The 17415-nt window shown below is 44.7% G+C and overlaps 1 protein-coding gene across 1 annotated transcript in view; it reads left to right on the top strand.

Annotated features, from left to right (window-relative positions):
* COL6A5 (collagen type VI alpha 5 chain) overlaps positions 1–17415 on the top strand; it is a 157380-nt gene that overhangs the window by 51162 nt on the left and 88803 nt on the right. The window contains exons 8-19 of the mRNA XM_019964319.2: positions 2579–3154; positions 4853–5193; positions 5306–5387; positions 7050–7192; positions 8037–8129; positions 11581–11634; positions 13732–13803; positions 14122–14148; positions 14232–14276; positions 14366–14419; positions 16564–16626; positions 17254–17319. Of these exons, the coding sequence (XP_019819878.2) occupies positions 2579–3154; positions 4853–5193; positions 5306–5387; positions 7050–7192; positions 8037–8129; positions 11581–11634; positions 13732–13803; positions 14122–14148; positions 14232–14276; positions 14366–14419; positions 16564–16626; positions 17254–17319 (1616 nt within the window). The remainder of the gene's footprint in view (positions 1–2578; positions 3155–4852; positions 5194–5305; positions 5388–7049; positions 7193–8036; positions 8130–11580; positions 11635–13731; positions 13804–14121; positions 14149–14231; positions 14277–14365; positions 14420–16563; positions 16627–17253; positions 17320–17415) is intronic.

The raw sequence follows: 17415 nt of genomic DNA, 5'->3' as shown, positions 1-17415 counted from the left end.
TAGCAATACAAGTTTACGCAAAAAAAATAAGTGATTACGCTTGGCTTCCCATCACCCAGATGGCATGGGCTGAACGTTCCTCTACTCAGGCTACCAGTTTTCTCAGCTCTGAGAGAAATGCATTCTTGATTCAGCAACATCTAAAGGTCCTTCGCTGCTGTACTGAAGACGTTATAGGAGAAGCTTGCAGAAGCGTTCCTTGCTGTCAGGCCTCTCCTTTCCCTTGCCTTCGCTCTTCCTAGGGCCCTATTCAGCTGTCCCCATTTCATGGTTGCCTGTGCTGCGCATTTGCTTGATGGTCCCAGTGCAACTACTCTGTATCAGGTTCAGGCCAAACTCAAGTGGAAAGTTTCATGCTTTGAACAGATAGGCTTTTGTTTTCAAGGTTCTAGGACCCTCTAAATGGGATTGTCAGCACCCTGTAGGAAGTGATTCCTACAGGGAATCACTGCAGGGATTCCAGCACCCTGAAAGTTCAACCAGGGCTGTGAGCTTTTCTGAATCAAGGCCAGGAGTGGGATTGAATGGGTAACAGAGACCAGTTTCCAGGAACCAGGAAGGAAGGGGTCAGAGCTGAACCAGGAGATACCCCTGGAGTAGGACAAGCTGGAGGCATCATGTCTGAGTGAGCAAGGGGTGAGATTTGCCACCTGACCTAAAAGCAGCGGAGATCAACCCACCCTCTAGGAGGGTCACTGTGCCTCCTTGGAAGCCTGGAATCCTTCCCAGGTACTGGCCTGGTCCTCCCCACATGGCAAACACATCAACCAACCAGCTAGCTTCCTTTCTTCTTTCTTTTTCCCTCCCTTTTTCCAACTTCCTTCTTTTTTTCCTTTCCACCTCCCTTCCTTCCTCTCTACTAGCTTGAAACCTACTTTTGTTTCCAACACAAATTGTGGTTTGTCCACTGACATTAACCCACTCCCTTCTCTGTGAAATCCTCCAACCCCAAACAAAACCTTCCCCCAGATCTTGTGCCAGACCAGCATTTGCTGGGCTGAGTAAAACTACGTCTGATCTCCACAACCCTACTTTACTTAAGTAAGCAATAAATTCAGATTCTTGGTTTCAGATACAGAATGTGGGTATCCTCTTTAAGAAAACATGACTGTCCCCAAGGCATCTTTCTGATACAAACTAGGCTATGTCACTGCAGGTTACCGCAGGTTACCGTTTCTAAACTCCTGAGTTCCAAGTAGGTCCTGCTGACATCTCCAACCTCAATTGCCCCCTGCTTCCCAGCCTCCCTAGTCATCCTGAAGTCCCTTCGTCTTCGCGTGCATCACTTGCCCAGCACAAACACGCCAGCCCACGGCTTCCCCTGGCTGCATCTAGCTTGCTTGTCACCTTTCAGATTTTGTTTGCCAGTTTCTGACCCAGCACATGTCGGTGTCTCTGCTGTGTCCCCTGACTCCTGCACCTTCTATTTCTCCAGATGGTAGCATCTAACACATGCTTGCTGCTTCCTTATTTGTCCTTGTAACAAGACTGAGTTCATTGGGCAGGCTGGGACTCTTAGTTATCCCTGGATCCCCACCAAATCTAGGACTATTAGTAAGACTAGAGTCTTTTCTTTGTGGACTGCTTTCTTCTCATCTCCCACACCTACTTTTGGAGGTAGGTGTCGAGACGGAGTTTTGAGATAGATGTTGAGATAATAGTCTAACTTTTGGATGCAAGATGTTTATTAGGGGGGCACAGCTCTGAAGGAAAGAGGGGGAAGCAGAAGAGGCAAAAGAAGTCCATGATGCACGCCCCATCATCCCAGTTACCTTCACTGAGCACTTTAGTACAGCTCCATCCCAGCCTTTGCATTTGATGGAAACTGAGCGTAAAAGATCATTCCTCGTTTTGGGTCATGTCACGTGGGACTTCAGAAAGACGACCCTGTAACCAATGTTGACTAACACTTGTCCATGAGATTTCAATATTTGGGCTGTGATATTATTAAAGCAATTTGTAGCAGAAAAAAGTGCTGGATTTACGGATAAAAGGGATCCAGATACCAGCCCCACTGCAGAGTGATTGCTTATTCTGAGGCACCGTAACCACCGGATTCCTTTTCTCTGCCTAAGATCAGAATAATTCCTCATAAGGTGGTCGTGAATGTTAACCGCTGTAGTATGCTAAACACATTTTTAAAGTGATAGTTTTCAGCACAAATGTAAAGTGGTGGCATTAATAATAACAGAATTACGAATGGCACTCGAGAACAGTGGCACTCAGCTTGGGTGGATGTTCCCGTGTGGGAGTGTTGAATGGATTTCAGGCCTTTGCAATGACCTTTCAGTGACTATAGTCAATCTAGTCAAACTTCTTCCTTCCTTTCTCAGAGTAGCTTTCAGTGTCCTTTCAGATGTATCATGTAAATTATTAAATTTGAAACAAAGCCTATTAAGCTTTTCCTCACCACTACTTTCTCTTCTCTTTGAAGGCCAATTGTGACCTCTCATCTGTTATCTTGTCTCAATTTGCCATGAGTGTGAGGATTTAGTAGAAGCAATTAAATATTTGAGCGAAGGGGAAATTTAGAATGATTGTTGAGGACAATCAGTGATTCTTTTTTTTTCAATTGCAGCCTGTGACATTCCAGAAGCTGATGTGATTTTCTTTTGTGATGGCTCTGACATGGTATCTGATTCAGACTTTGTTACCATGACAACTTTCTTGTCAGACTTAATTGATAATTTTGACATTCCATCTGAGAGGATGAAAATTGGGATGGCCCAATTTGGGAGCCGCTACCAAGAAATCATCGAGTTACAGAACTCTCTGACTAAAACCGAGTGGAAGTCTCGGATTCAAGCTATCACCAAGAGCAAGGGCCTTCCGCGAATAGACTTGGCCCTGAGAAAAGTGGGCATTATGTTTGAGCCATCCGCTGGCGGCAGAAGGAGCGCTGGTGTCCCTCAGACTTTGGTGGTCATCACATCTGGGGGTCCCCGCTATGATGTGTCAAAGGCAGTGGAGGCCCTGAGAGAAGCTGGCATTTGTATTCTGGCTCTGGGCATAGGAGATGTTTACAAGGAACAGCTCCTGCCGATAACGGGCAGTTCTGAAAAAATCATCACTTTTCAAGACTTTGATAAATTAAAGAATGTGGATGTGAAAAAAAGAATGATCCGTGAAATCTGCAAGAGTTGCGGGAAAACCAGTAAGTGCACCTTTGTTCCTTTGCTTTTGTTTGATTGCAGCTTCCTGGTTGTCCATTTCCCAGGGTGTCTTTGGGTGAATCTAACAGGATGTGGTTTAGAATAATATGCAATGAGAATAGGCGTCTCCTCTGTTTCCAAAAGTCTGGGATTGGTCAGCCTTCCCCAGAGGCAGGGGAAAGGGTTCAGAGGCCAGAGGATGCCCTGGGTTGTGTGCCTGGCTCAGCCTTCTCTTCCACTACAATCCAGGGGTTATATTCTTCTTAACACTTGGAACTCAGCCTTCTATTTCTATCCTCTCTGATTCCGAAAGTCCCAGAGCTATTCCCTGCATTCCACAGGAAGTAAGCAAAATAAGCATTTGCTGATTTTACTTTTTCCTATTTTAATTTTGTTGAACCATCTTGTAAGGGACTCAGTATGTGTGCGTGTGTGTGCACGTCTGTGTATGTGTCTGTCTGTGTCAACTGTATCAGCACATGTCTGGTACATTTTCATCTTTGAATGATGGCATCTGTATAATCATAACATAGTAAAGATTTGAATTGGCCTTGGGGATTATTTAATTTCCAAAGGTCACCGGGGCTGATGGCTGCAAAGGCCAGGTGCGTCATGGAAGTGAGTCACATGGGTTGGGACTGAAGAAAATAAATGTAGAGCTGTGGTCCATCTGATGGGGATGTCATTCTTCAGCTCCAGCCGAGAGCTGTGTGCAGGACTCAGGTTCTGTACACTTGGGACTGGGAGTTGGGAGGACAGAGCATCAGTGAAGGATAATATTTTATGGAATTTGTGCAACAGCAGAAATTCCCCACAGGCCTTCTGTTTCTAGACTTACTATGATGGAAGACAGTTCTTTTACAAACCACATTGGTTTTTCGAAGCTGTCTGGTGGGGTGCTCACTGGGGGCAGATGACAGTGGTAGAGGAGTCCAGGACTGGAATCAGAAAGCCAGGGTTCCGGCTCTGGTTCAGCAGCAGCAGCTTCCCTGCCTCAGCATCTCCTTGTGTGTAAGACGAGCAACTGGACAGGGTCATGGGTGACCAAGTAGCAACTCGCTGCTGAATTGAGTTTGTCCTATTTGGTGTTGTGATCTCGTGAAATTAGTTGATCGTATTTACAGACTCGAGGTTTCACATTAAAATGTAGATTTCAGGCTTCTCTGAAAAAATCAGACAATGTGACCGGCCTGGGCCCCCTTTCCCACACAGCGACTCTCAGTTGGAAGTGAATGGTGAACAGATGGGTCATTGCTCTGCGTTCACTTTCTCACCCACTGCCCGCTTGACTTGATAACATGACCCTCCTGTCCTTTGTTGCTGACTGAGTTGATGGCCTCTGGACTAAGTAAACTCTAAGAATGATCCAAATATTTTATAATTATATTCATCATAATATGTCCTCATTACGTGAAGAAAATATGCATGCATGCACACACACACACATACACATGAAGCCAGCCTGAGAATAAACCAGGATTAGACTTCAAATAGCCCCTGAAACGTGTAACATTTGAAAGGGGACAGAAGAAACACCCGTATTGCATGCTGACCCAGCAGCTAGTATTCTCCTTATGAGACAGTTTTGGGTCCTAGAGACCCTCCAGCCCTAGACCGTGATGCTCTGCCTTTTCAGAACCCTCTGCCCTTCCTTACTCCTGGCTGGTCATTAATGTGGCCTTGTTTTCCTTGATCTCCAGACTGCTTTATGGAGATTGTGGTTGGCTTCGACATTTCCACTCACCTGCCGGGTCAGCCATTGTTCCATGGCCACCCCCGGCTGCAGTCATACCTCCCAAGCATCTTAGAGGACATCACCTCCATCAGGGGTGTCAGCTGCGGGGCAGGTGCAGAGGTGCAGGTGAGCATGGCCTTTAAGGTGAACAGTGGCCAGAACGTCCCTGCCGAGTTCCAAATCTACCAGCAAACAATATTTGACAGCCTCCTGCAAGTCACCGTCAACGGACCGACTCACCTGGATGCGCAGTTCCTGCAGTCCATGTGGGACACCTTTGAGAATGTGTCTACATCCCAAGGACAGGTAACCAAGTCACTTTCTAGCTCCCATCTCCATGTCCGTTCGTTAGTTTCTCCCTCCCAGTTATACGTTTTGTTCTCGAGTCGTCCCATTCTATGCTCTCCTCTTTCTCCAGGTGTTGCTCATCTTTTCAGATGGTCTTGGGGGTGAAAGCAAAATGATGCTTGAAGATCAATCGGACAGGCTCAGGGAAGCAGGTAAACTTGAAATTGAAAATGTAAATAATGAAGCAGGGGATGTGCTAAACAAGTCTCTACCTATGCGGGTGCTCTGGAACTTGGGGTTTGCCCGGCCCCTTGAAGCAAATGCCACTGGTGCCCTGCCCAACCCCTCTTGACCACACATGCATCCCCCAGATATTGCAAATGCCACAGTCAAGTGCTTCTATAGCCCGGTGCCTATGACTGACCCGACCAGTGACCTGATTCTTGGAGAGGAGGTTGGGGTTATAACGTATTCCACCTGATGGATGGAGGCAAGGGTAATTAATACAGAGGGCTATAGAAGCCCAGCACCCTTGCCTGAAGTATACAGCCTGTGCTCCAGAGTCCCTCGGGAATCAGACCAAGGCGAGGACTTCATGGAGACATCCTTGTCCACAACCTCCACTTCTCTTTGCTGCTTCTCTCTCTACCTCGGTAAGCCACGCACACACAGATTCCTCTCCCAGATGCAGCTTCTAGGGAACCTAAGACGCTTGCTGTCTCTGTCTGTGATGCTCCATTTCTGCTCCCAGCTCATCTGAAACTATGACATGGACAGGGGAGAAGCAGTGAGGAGTGCTTTTCAAAATCCACGACGCAGTCTTTCCCATGGAAAATCAGACACAATAGGAAATGTCTTAGGGTCCCTAAAAGTTGCATCTGGGAGAGGAAATTGTGTGTGCGTGGCTTACCGAGATAGAGAAGCAGCAAAGAGAAGTGGAGGTTGTGGACGAGGGTGTGTTTCCATGAAGTCCTCACCTTGGTCTGATTCCCGAGGGACTCTGGAGCACAGGCTGTACACTTCAGGCAGGGGTGCTGGGCTTCTGTATCCCCCTGCATTAATTACCCTTGCCTCCATCCATGAATTCTCCAGGCCAGAACACTGGAGGGGGGTAGCCTTTCCCTTCCCCAGGGGATCTTCTCAACCCAAGGATCGAACCCATGTCTCCCATATTGCAGGCGGATTCTTTACCAGCTGAGCCATGAGGGAAGCCCAAGTGAAGTAGGTCAGAGAGAGAAAGACAAATATTTACAAAACAGATATAGACTCACAGACATAGAAGACAAACGTATGGTTATCAAAGGGGATAGTGGTGGGGCAGATAAATTAGGAGTTTGAGATTAACATATGCTCAAGTATGTATAAGACAGATGAACAGCAGGGACCTACTGTAGAGCACAGATACTGACATATATTAGGCATCTTAGAATAACCTATGTGTTTGTATATATATAACTGAATAACTTTGCTGTGCCCTTCAAACTAACACAACACTGTAAATTTTTTTACACAATACTTCAATTTTTAAAGTGGTGAGAAAAAGTATGTTACTAGCTACCTTTCTTAAAAATTGCTTTCAAATGCCCAAGAACTTCATTAGGACTGGTGGTGAGGTATCAAACACAGTCTTCTGCTAGTCTTTTTGTGTAAGATTTCTTAGATTTCGTGCTGAAGTCAGGAACCAGTGCCTCACGTGTGTACAAAAGATGCAGGCAATGCTGCTGTTGGGTTCTTCAATGTCAAGAGCACTTCTTTCTCTTATTTCCCCCTCTTTCTGATTCTTTGAATCATGTTCACTGGAAGGAAATAGATGGGCTTTCCTTCTTTCGGGAGTGTGATTCCTTGGGTTTTATCACCACTTTTTTGCTGCCTAGGACTTGATGCTTTGCTGGTAGTGTCCCTAAATGAAACCGTTCACGATGAGTTTTCCAGCTTCGAATTTGGAAAAGGGTTTGACTACAGGACTCACCTGACCATTGGAATGAAGGAACTGGGCAGTATGCTATCACAGTATCTGGTGAGTTGCTGAACAAAAACCCCATGTTATTCGAAATGCCCTGGGAGGTCTTCCCTGTGGTCCAGTGGTTAAGAATCCACCTGCCAGTGCAGGAGACGTGGGTTCCAGGAATATTCCATGCCTCAGGGCAACTAAGCCCATGTGCCACAACTGCTGAAGCCTGAGTGCCCAGAGCCTGTGCTCCACACACAGCAACATAGTCCCTGCTTGGGGCAACTAGGAAAGCCCTCGACAATGAAGACCTAGTGCAGTCAAAAATAAATAGATAAATCTTTTTTTAAAAATGCCCTGGGAACACGACTGAAATCTTGATGAGTATTCTCAAAGATTCCCTTGTTTGCCCTAAATTCAGTACATGGTCTTTAGCATACGAAAAAGTGTGACAGCCCAGAGCATTGGTTTTTGTTTCCCCATGACCTTTCACCCTTTGTCATCTCACCAAATGAAAGCTGAGGAAACTAAAAACCCAACCAACCCCTAATCAAATAATAATTAAAAAACACACACACACACACACAAAACCCCAGCAGTTTCTGCTGCAGAAATCCCAAGAAACAAGAGCCTGTTGACTAGGAACCAACCAGTGGTCATCTGTGTGGTGAGTGCCCCTTCTATAAATAGAGATCATTTCCTTGGAGAAGGTATGTTGCCCGTACAATTGCTAATCTGATGCTTTCTCTTCAAGGTTAAAAAAAAAAAACAAAAAAACCCTCTTATTCTTTGCAGTCCCTCACCCAATGAGAGAGGACGGGCTGTAGGTGGTGAATTATGATTTGCGTCAGTTCAGTTCTTATGTGATGAATTTCCACACCGCGGCTTCTCACTCAGTGTTTCTTTTTCCCAGGGGAACATTGCAGAGAGGACGTGTTGCTGTCAGTTTTGCAAATGCCCAGGGATTCCAGGACCTCAGGGGAGCCAAGGGCCACAAGCCTCCCAGGTACCATTCAGTTGTGACACTGTCCTACCTAATGGGCTTTGATTTGGTACAGATGGAACTGAGACTGAGTGGGTGGGTTTTCAGCCTTCACTTGATGCTGAGGTAATTACTTTGGGCCATTCGTGTGACTTCTCTGGGGTAGGAGCCAGATCAGAAAGGTTCACATTTAAAAAAAAAATTATTTTATTGAAATATAGTTGATTTGCAATGTTGTGTTAATTTCTACTATACAGCTAAGTGATTCAATTATATACACACACATATAGAGAGAGAAATAGATATACATTCAGTTATACATATATATATACACACACACATTCTTTTTCCACAAGCCTATAATAAACCATTATGGTTTATTATAGGATATTCAGTATAGTTCCCTGTGCTCCACAGCAGGAACTTGTTTATCTATTTTATATATAGTAGTGTGTATCTGCTAATCTAAACTCCTAGCTGATTCCTCCCCTCCATCCCCTTTGGTAGCCACAGGTTTGTTTCCTATGTCTGCGAGTCTATTTTTGTTCTGTAAATGCATCCATTTGTATAATTTCTTAAATTCCACATATACATGATATCATAAGACACTTGTCTTTCTCTTTCTGGCTTACTTCACTTCATATGATGATCTCTAGGTCCACCCATGTGGTTGCAATTGGCATCATTTCATTCTTTTTATGGTTGAGTAATATTCCATGGTATAAATATACCACATCTTCTTTACCCACTTCTCTGTTGATGGACATTTGGGTTACTTCCATATCTCGGCTATTGTAAACAGTGCTGCTATTAACATTGGAGTGTGCGTCTTTTCAAATTAGAGGTTTTTTTTTCAGATATTTTCCCAAGAGTGGGATCACAGAATTGTATGACAACTCTATTTTTAGTTCTTTGAGGAACCTCCATACTGTTTCTATAGTGGCTGCACAAATTTTCATTCCTACCAACAGTATAGGAGGGTTCAGAAGACTCGCTTTTGATTCTACTATTAAGAATGACTCCTTTTTTTTTCTTATGTAGACTTTGGGGGTATTGCTCCTTGGCTTTGCAATTTAGACTTTAGACAGTTTTAAAGGTGGCAAGAGGTGTTAGAAATGGTGGGGAAAGTTTTGCTTCATGAACACTGGGTCATGACTGAACTACAAAAAGAGTGTGGCTTTGCAGAGCCTTGCCTTTAAAAAATGAATTACACAGCAATAGCATAAATAAATATATGTTATATAAATATATCACACATATATATACACACACACATACATATATATATATATATATATATATATATATATATATATATCATGGTATTTTAATTCCGTGGAATGCTCTAAGGGAATGAAAATGAATGAACTACAACTACACATGACAACAGGTATAAATTTTATAAACACAATAATGGCCAAAAAAAAAAAAGGGCAAAACACAGAAAAGTGCATATGGTATGATAGATTTATAAAAAGTTTGAAAACAGGCAAAACTAACCTACAGTTATTCTATCCAGGGATGAATAATTAAGTAGTGAAGTATTTTTCAAAGACTTGGAAATATCATAAAAGCAAGCGTCTGTTCCCAGGGAAGAGATGGGGACTGCTTTGTGATTGGGGTAGCGGCTAAGTGTGGGTATCAGCCATGTCCTATTTCTTGGCCTGGGCAGTGGTTACACTGATATTCACTTCATAACAATTAAGTTGTACCTTTATAGTCTATTTACTTTTATGCACTTTTTCAAATACATTTTAGATCGCACAATGAAAAGGAGTCTGGTTTATTTGAAGGGCTTAAAAATGATTCTTGCTCAGGAGTCACACTGTCCATCCTTGTGAAAAGATAATTGATCTCAGCCTTTTTACTGACTTCTTGATGAAAGTGAAAGAGGAGAGTGAAAAAGTCGGCTTAAAGCTCAACATTCAGAAAACGAAGATCATGGCATCTGGTCCCATCACTTCATGGGAAATAGATGGGGAAACAGTGGAAACAGTGTCAGACTTTATTTTTTTGGGCTCCAAAATCACTGCAGACGGTGATTGTAGCCATGAAATTAAAAGACGCTTACTCCTTGGAAGGAAAGTTATGACCAACCTAGATAGCATATTCAAAAGCAGAGACATTCCTTTGCCAACAAAGGTCTGTTTAGTCAAGACTATGGTTTTTCCAATAGTCATGTATGGATATGAGAGTTGGACTGTGAAGAAAGCTGAGCACCGAAGAACTGATGCTTTTGAACTGTGGTGTTGGAGAAGACTCTTGAGAGTCCCCTAGACTGCAAGGAGATCCAACCAGTCCATTCTAAAGGAGATCAGTCCTGGGTGTTCTTTGGAAGGAATGATGCTAAAGCTGAAACTCCAATACTTTGGCTACCTCATGCGAAGAGTTGACTCATTGGAAAAGACTCTGATGCTGGGAGGGATTGGTGGCAGGAGGAGAAGGGGACGACAGAGGATGAGATGGCTGGATGGCATCACCGACTCGATGGACGTGACTTTGAATGAACTCTGGGAGTTGGTGATGGATAGGAAGACCTGGCGTGCTGCGATTCATGGGGTTGCAAAGAGTCGGACACAACTGAGCGACTGAACTGAACTGAACTGAGTATATTTTTATGGAAATACAGTTGTTTTGCAATGATATGTTCATTTCAGGCATACAGCATGGTGATTCATACACGTGTATGTGTATTGTTTTTCAATAACTCTTTTGCATTATAGATTATTACAAAATATTGAGTAGAGTTCCCAGTGTTATCCAGTAGGACCTTATTGTTTACCTATTTTATTCATAGAAGTGTGTATATATTAATCCCAAACTCCTAATTTATCCCTCCCCTGGACTTTTTACTGAGTTATGATGTTTTGTTTAGCACAGTTTCCTTTCTTATTATGTTGCTGGAGACTAGAATTCTATTCCAAGAGTGCAACCTCCCAGTGTACTGAGCAGACAGTGGGGATCTGTGTTAGAGGGTGAGGAAAGCAGACCTCAAGTGAGATCCTTGCCAAACATAAACCAGGAGACAATGAAACAAGAGAGGGAGAGAAGATAGCAGATTACAGCAGATAGAGCTGATAGGGAGAAGGCTCCTTCTTGTCCTCAAAAAAAAAAAAGGAAGAAAGTAAAGTGATGTCTTTGGAAATGTTCTCAGTTTGCCTGCTGAAGGGGTCATGGTGGACACTGCTATCCTCCATGCAACCCCCCAGGCACAGACCTGGCCCTGAAGGATGTGGCAGGGGGCAGTCCAAACCCAGCCTTCTGGAGACATCGGGAGGGCTGCCTCTGCAGAGAGCTTCAGAGCCGAGAGCCAGGACCAAAGCCAGCCCCAGCGCTTGTCCAGCTCTCCCCAAACTCACAGCCGCGCCTGCAAAACCACAGCTAGGCTGGAGGGAGGGACTTGCCTGAAATGCCTAATGTAACAGGTCTGAGTTGATGAAGGATGACTAAGATGGGTTTTTCTCTTTCCCTGCAGGGCTCTCCAGGTGTGAAAGGCAGCAGAGGACACAGGGGAGAGGAGGGAGAGCCTGTAAGTTTTGTGACTCGCCGCCCACCACACTCTTTCCTTTTCCATTAAAAAAGCTTTATTCTCCAGAAGGAATAGTGGGGTTTTGTTTATATGCCTTTTGAGTTTGAGGGGTGGGGTGGGTTGCTTCTTCCCCCTTCTCTTTGTCTGCGTCACGAGGCACTTGCTGAATCTACTTTTGGGGGAAGAAGGGAGCAGAGTCTCCTATGTTGTGCCCGGCACATTTTTGGCGGGTGGCAAGGAACTGGGCACCCTCCCTCTGCCCCCGCGTAGGGTGAAGGCTGAGCGGGTGTCTCTCTGGACCGGCAGCCCAGTGCTTCCGGTGTGGAAAGAGAAGTGGGCAAAGCACCCGCACATATGGTGTCATGGTCCTACGCTGCGCAAGGCTTTTGAACGTCAGTCGTTGACTCCCAAACCGTAACTCTCTCTTGGTTCATCAATAAAATTATAAAAATGGATTTGGAGGAATGGAAACCACTTGGGTAGCTCCACTGGGATGGGAAAGTTCAGGAGGTATCCAGTTGTCTGCATAGCAAGTTGTGAAAGCACAGCCTCCAGCGTCGGATGGCCCAAGGCTGACCTAGACGTGAAACGTTAATAAGATATGTTAAGTTCTTGACCCTTGGTTTCCTGTCTGTCAACTTATAAATTTCTCTAAGACTATAGTTTACCCACCCTGTACCTGTGGAGGGATTATGGAGCTGACTGAGCCAGTCAGGATTTGAGTGAGGGGAAGAGTGTCACCCTCTGCCCGACTGTGAGCCTGCAGCTGGCTGAGTCCAAACAGCGGGGACATTTTGGTTCCTCTTATCACCTGCAATGCGGGAGACCTGCGTTCTATCCCTGGGTTTGGGGAGATCCCCTGGAGAAGGGAAAGGTTACCCACTCCAGTGTTCTGGCCTGGAGAATCCCGTGGACAGAGGAGCCTGGCTGGCCACAGTCCATGGAGTTGCAAAGAGTCAGACACAACTGAGCCACTTTCGTTCACTTTCACTTTCAGCAACCTGCGGCCATGGGTGAGGTCTCCTGCTTTTACTGCAAACAATCCTCATTAAAAAGAAAGAAAGCAAAGCAGTGAAAGGAAAATTGCCTCTCCTCTCACCTACCGGGAGGGAGAGAACTAAGTTCATTGCTAGTATTTATCCACACAGCAAACCACGAGCACCTTCTGTGCACCCAGATCTGAGCCAAGCCTCCAGGACACAATGGGGAAAGAGACAGTTGGGGATTCCAGCTCTCAGGAAACACAGTATTATTCTTTTCTTGCGACTCATTTTATTCTAGCCCTTGTGTGTGCATGCGTGCTAAGTTGCTTCAGTCGTGCCTGACTCTTTGCGACCCCATGGACTGTGGCCCACTAGGCTCCTCTGCTCATGGGATTCTCCAGGCAAGAATACTGGAGTGGGCAGCCTTTCCTTTCTCCAGGGGATCTTCCCAACCCAGAGATTGAACCCAAATCTCCTGCATTTCAGGCAGATTCTTTACCATCTGAGTCACCAGGGAAGCCCATTCCAGCCCTTACCTGTATTTTAAATATTTCCGGGAGAAGCTGGACTAATGAGAGATGCACAGGCCACTGACCTTGGGTGCTCTTCCCTGTGTGGATGTTCTAATTTGGGGGTTCTTTAACTGGGGAGTCCTTCCTGTGAGCACTGGCTTGAGGCAGTGTCACTTCTGATCAGCTGCTTCTGCTCAGCTCCTGTCCCCTGGAACCAACTTGCTTCTCTGCCATGAGCATGGTGATTTTTCCAGGATGGTTGGGGCCTGGGCAAGATGTCAGGGCCAACATGTGTCAGGGGAACATTTGAAATGTGGCTGCAAGTGATGTGACTTCAGACCTTTGGCTGTGCTTTCTGTTGAGGGCAGGGAAGCAACTGAGCTCACGTCACATGTTAGTGTGGTCTCGGATCTGTACAGAAGCACTGAAGGGAAAATGTTTGAATCCAGGGGAAAACAGACTTAACGAACCAGTGTGCAGGGGATTTTGCTTTAACTGGAGCTCAGAGTGCCCTGTTCTGGCTTCACTCTGGGAGGGTAAATGGCTGGCAGCTTTCTGGCAAAAGAATCACTATGGATACCTGTTTGGGTACCTTTCCCTAGGGAGCTCGAGGAGAAATTGGACCCCAAGGAAACAGAGGGAATGCAGGATGTCCAGGGCAGCCAGGTCAAAAGGTAAATGTTTCATTTTAAGTTCCCTATGGCATCTTCTGTCTCTCCTCCATTCCCTCTCTCTTCCATCCCTCCTCCCACTTTCCCTGTCTCTAATTATATGTTAGTTTCTTCCTCTGCAGATTAAGTCTCTTTAGTCATTTCAAGAAATTATAAGCATTAATTAAATTCCACCCATAACCTTTCTGTGGCTGTATAACCAAAAGTAACTTAAGGAATACACAGACACTCTTAATGGAAGCAGCCCCTTCCCACCCCAATAGGCTGTGAATCCACGTTTGGTCTTTGACATGCCAATGAGAGATATTTAATCTTTTACAGGGAGCCAGAGGATTTTCTGGATATAAGGTACGTGTGGTTACTTCTAAGTCAAATTTGACTTCCTTAATTTGCCCATTAGGTGGCAAAGATCTGCCTTGTCTGTCTTTCAGGGAGAACACGGAGATGATGGGATTGATGGACTGGATGGGGAAGAGGTAAGCCATTTTTCTTCAAGTGCCACAAAATCATCATCAGATCAATGTATCTCTTTAATGGGAATTTCGTTTGCTTTGTCTTCTTTCAGGGCTTTCATGGACTTCCTGGGAAAAAGGGAGAAAAAGGTGATCCAGGTTCCCAGGTAACACTTTTTCATACATCAAAGAAGGAGAATTTGGCATTAGAGGTAGTCTTAACTGTAGTGTGTCAGAGGTTAGGAGGAAGAAAGTGGACATCTGACTGGCATACAGTGAAGCCTATTACCACTGAATAGATGGTGCATCCCCATTTGGGGCAAGTGGGTAACTATGCGATTTTCAAGAATTTCCAAGCTAGAAAGATCCAAGGCTTGCAAGAACCTGTGAGCAAGAATCTTTTGCAAGATTGCAATCTGCTTGCAAGAATCTTTTCGGAAGTCTGCAAGTGAATCCATTTGCCCGTCAGCAATTTGTTTTCTTTATTGCATCCAAAAAAAAAAAAAAAAAGCAAGAGAAAAAGACAGAATTATTTTGGTGGACTTGATATAGCAAATCACAATGATATATATATATATGTTTATTTTCAGTTCACTTCAACACTCATTAATGTGTGCCTCTTTGGTTCCAAGCAGCTCTCCTTTTATGTTCTGATTCACTTATTTATTAAATACTTTGAATACCTGGCGTGCGTCAGGCACTGAGTTATGTACAGAAGACTCAGAGATTAACCAGACTGTCCTTATCCTCAGGGATCCTTTGGTGTGGTTGGGAAGACAGAGATATCAGTAGCTAATGGAACACAGGATGTGGTTGGGATCATGTTATAGGCGACTGTGTGGTCCCAGAGAACAGTGGGGAGGGAGTGCAGGAAATCTTTCTGGAGGAAATGATCCCTGAACCGAAGATGAATAGGAATTAGCAAGACGTGGAGAGAGGGCATTCCAGACAGAGGGAGCGGTTTTTTAAAATTTTAATTGGAGGCTAATTGCTTTACAATATTGTGGTGGTTTTTGCTATACACTGACATGACTCAGCCATGGTGTACATGCATCCCCCATCCTGAAGCCCCCTCACCTCCCTCCCCACTGCATCCCTCTGGGTTGTCCCAGGGCACTGGCTTTGAGTGGCCTGCTTCATGCATTGAACTTGCACTGGTCATCTATTTCACATATGGCAATATACATGGTTCAGTGCTATTCTCTCAAATCATCTCACCCTCCCCTTCTCCCACAGAGTCCAAAAGTCTATTCTCTTTTGCTGTCTTGCATATAAGGTCATCGTTCCTGTATCAGTGCTTTTCTTTCTGACTTCACTCTGTATAGTAGGCTCCAATTTCATCCATCTCATTAGAACTGATTTAAATGTGTTCTTTTTAATGGCTGAGTAATATTCCATTGTGTATATGCACCACAACTTTCTTATCCATCCATTTAAGCAAAGACACGGAGGCTTGGGGGGGCCCTGAAAGTTGTTCTGCCTGTTATGAGCATTAGGGTTCAGATGGAGGGAGCTGGGGTTCAAAAGGAGTTGGGAAGAGCTGGGAAAGGCACTGGTGAGCCAAGGAGAAGCCGTCTGGATCACAATCATTGGGAATGCGGAGCCTTAAAAGATTTTAAGCAAGGAGGTCACAATCCAATTTGCATTTTTAGAACTATTGCATGACGGTGGCGTGGAGGATGTGTTGGGGATGACATAGATGCAAGGCAAAGATGAGAGGTGGATCTGTAGTAATCAGGGTGAGAAGTGCTGAAGCCTTCAAATGAAGCAACAGACAAAAGACACATTAAGGATGTAATAGGGTCCAGGCTGGAGTGAGGTCCTGGCGTGCAAAATTTACTGAAGCACTTATTCTCAGAGTGATGTAGAGTGGGTGCCTGCCCAAATGTTGTACCCTTGGTATCTTGTTTGTCTCACCGTGGCTCTGGCTCCAGGATGTCAGATTTATTCAAGTTAACTAAAATGAAAATTTCTGCTCTCCTGTCGTGTGCTTGACGGCCATCGATGGCCAGGGGCTAGTGTACTGGAGAGTGTGGATGGAGAACCTCTCCATCTCTGCAGAAGGTTCTAGAGGGCGGTGCTAGACCATGAGAATTTTTACCTTTTCTCAGCCTCATTATAAATAGTCCTGACCGTAGGTTTCGAACTGGGCTTGGTTCTGCTTGAGAGGCTGAAAAGAATCTAGCTGGGAGAGAGGAATGTGAATCATTTTCTCTGATGGATTTTCTCCCCTACAGTCGCCACAACACTTGATATTTTAACACCCTCCTGCAAGCTAACTTGGAGCTCATTTTATTTATTTGTCTTTCAGGGCAGCCCAGGTTCCAGAGGCCCCCCTGGGGGATATGGAGACAAGGGTTTCCCAGGGGATCCTGTAAGTTTCTGGGGCCCAGATGGTCCTGAATTGTGTAGTTACTCCACATTTCCTGTCTTTTTTTCTCTTGTGTTTCCTCTCACCTGTAGGCAAACACATGACTTGAGAGGGGTGTAGTAGGTATTGACTGAGGCTTATTTGGTTGAGGTAAGCCTGCATATGGTCTGGGCTGATTATATATAAAAAACTCAGAGATGGGAACAAAAATGCCATCTTATTCATTTTCAGACTTTCAAGTTCCTTTGGGAACGAAATTTCCATAATTTTGCCTACTGAGTTTTCAATCCTGTAGATTCCCTCATGCAGACTCGATTACAGGGGAGTCTTGCTACGTCTTTGAGTGAGTGGCGTGGGCCTGTTTGGATGGGTGCACTAGTGAAGCTGCCAGTAGAGAGGAGGGAGAACCACTGTGAGCTCAGCAAGCACTCGTAACTCTTCATTTCTCACTAAGCCTCCTTCAGATTTACTTTCATCTTTAAAAAAAAATTGTGTTTCAAATATGGAGAATTTTCTCCCACCTCTCATTATTTAGCCCAGATTAGCTTAGTTCTTGAACATTGTACTATTTTGAGAAAAAAAAAGGCTGATATTTCTTGATTCTAAAGTACTTTTTAAATCTTCCTCTAGGGTAATCCAGGACAAAGCAGTACCATCAAAGGACAAAAGGGCTCCAAAGGAGAACAAGGAAGACAAGTAATTGGATCTATTTAATGTATATGAGTTGATTAATTCTGTTATGGAGCTGAGGCTTTCTTAAAGCCTAAATTATTTAGTAAAATACATAACCCT

The sequence above is a fragment of the Bos indicus genome, chromosome 1 (assembly GCF_029378745.1).
Source record: "Bos indicus isolate NIAB-ARS_2022 breed Sahiwal x Tharparkar chromosome 1, NIAB-ARS_B.indTharparkar_mat_pri_1.0, whole genome shotgun sequence".
Lineage (NCBI taxonomy): Eukaryota > Metazoa > Chordata > Mammalia > Artiodactyla > Bovidae > Bos > Bos indicus.
Note: the sequence above shows the minus strand (reverse complement) of the source record. Positions and strands in the feature narration are given on the sequence as shown.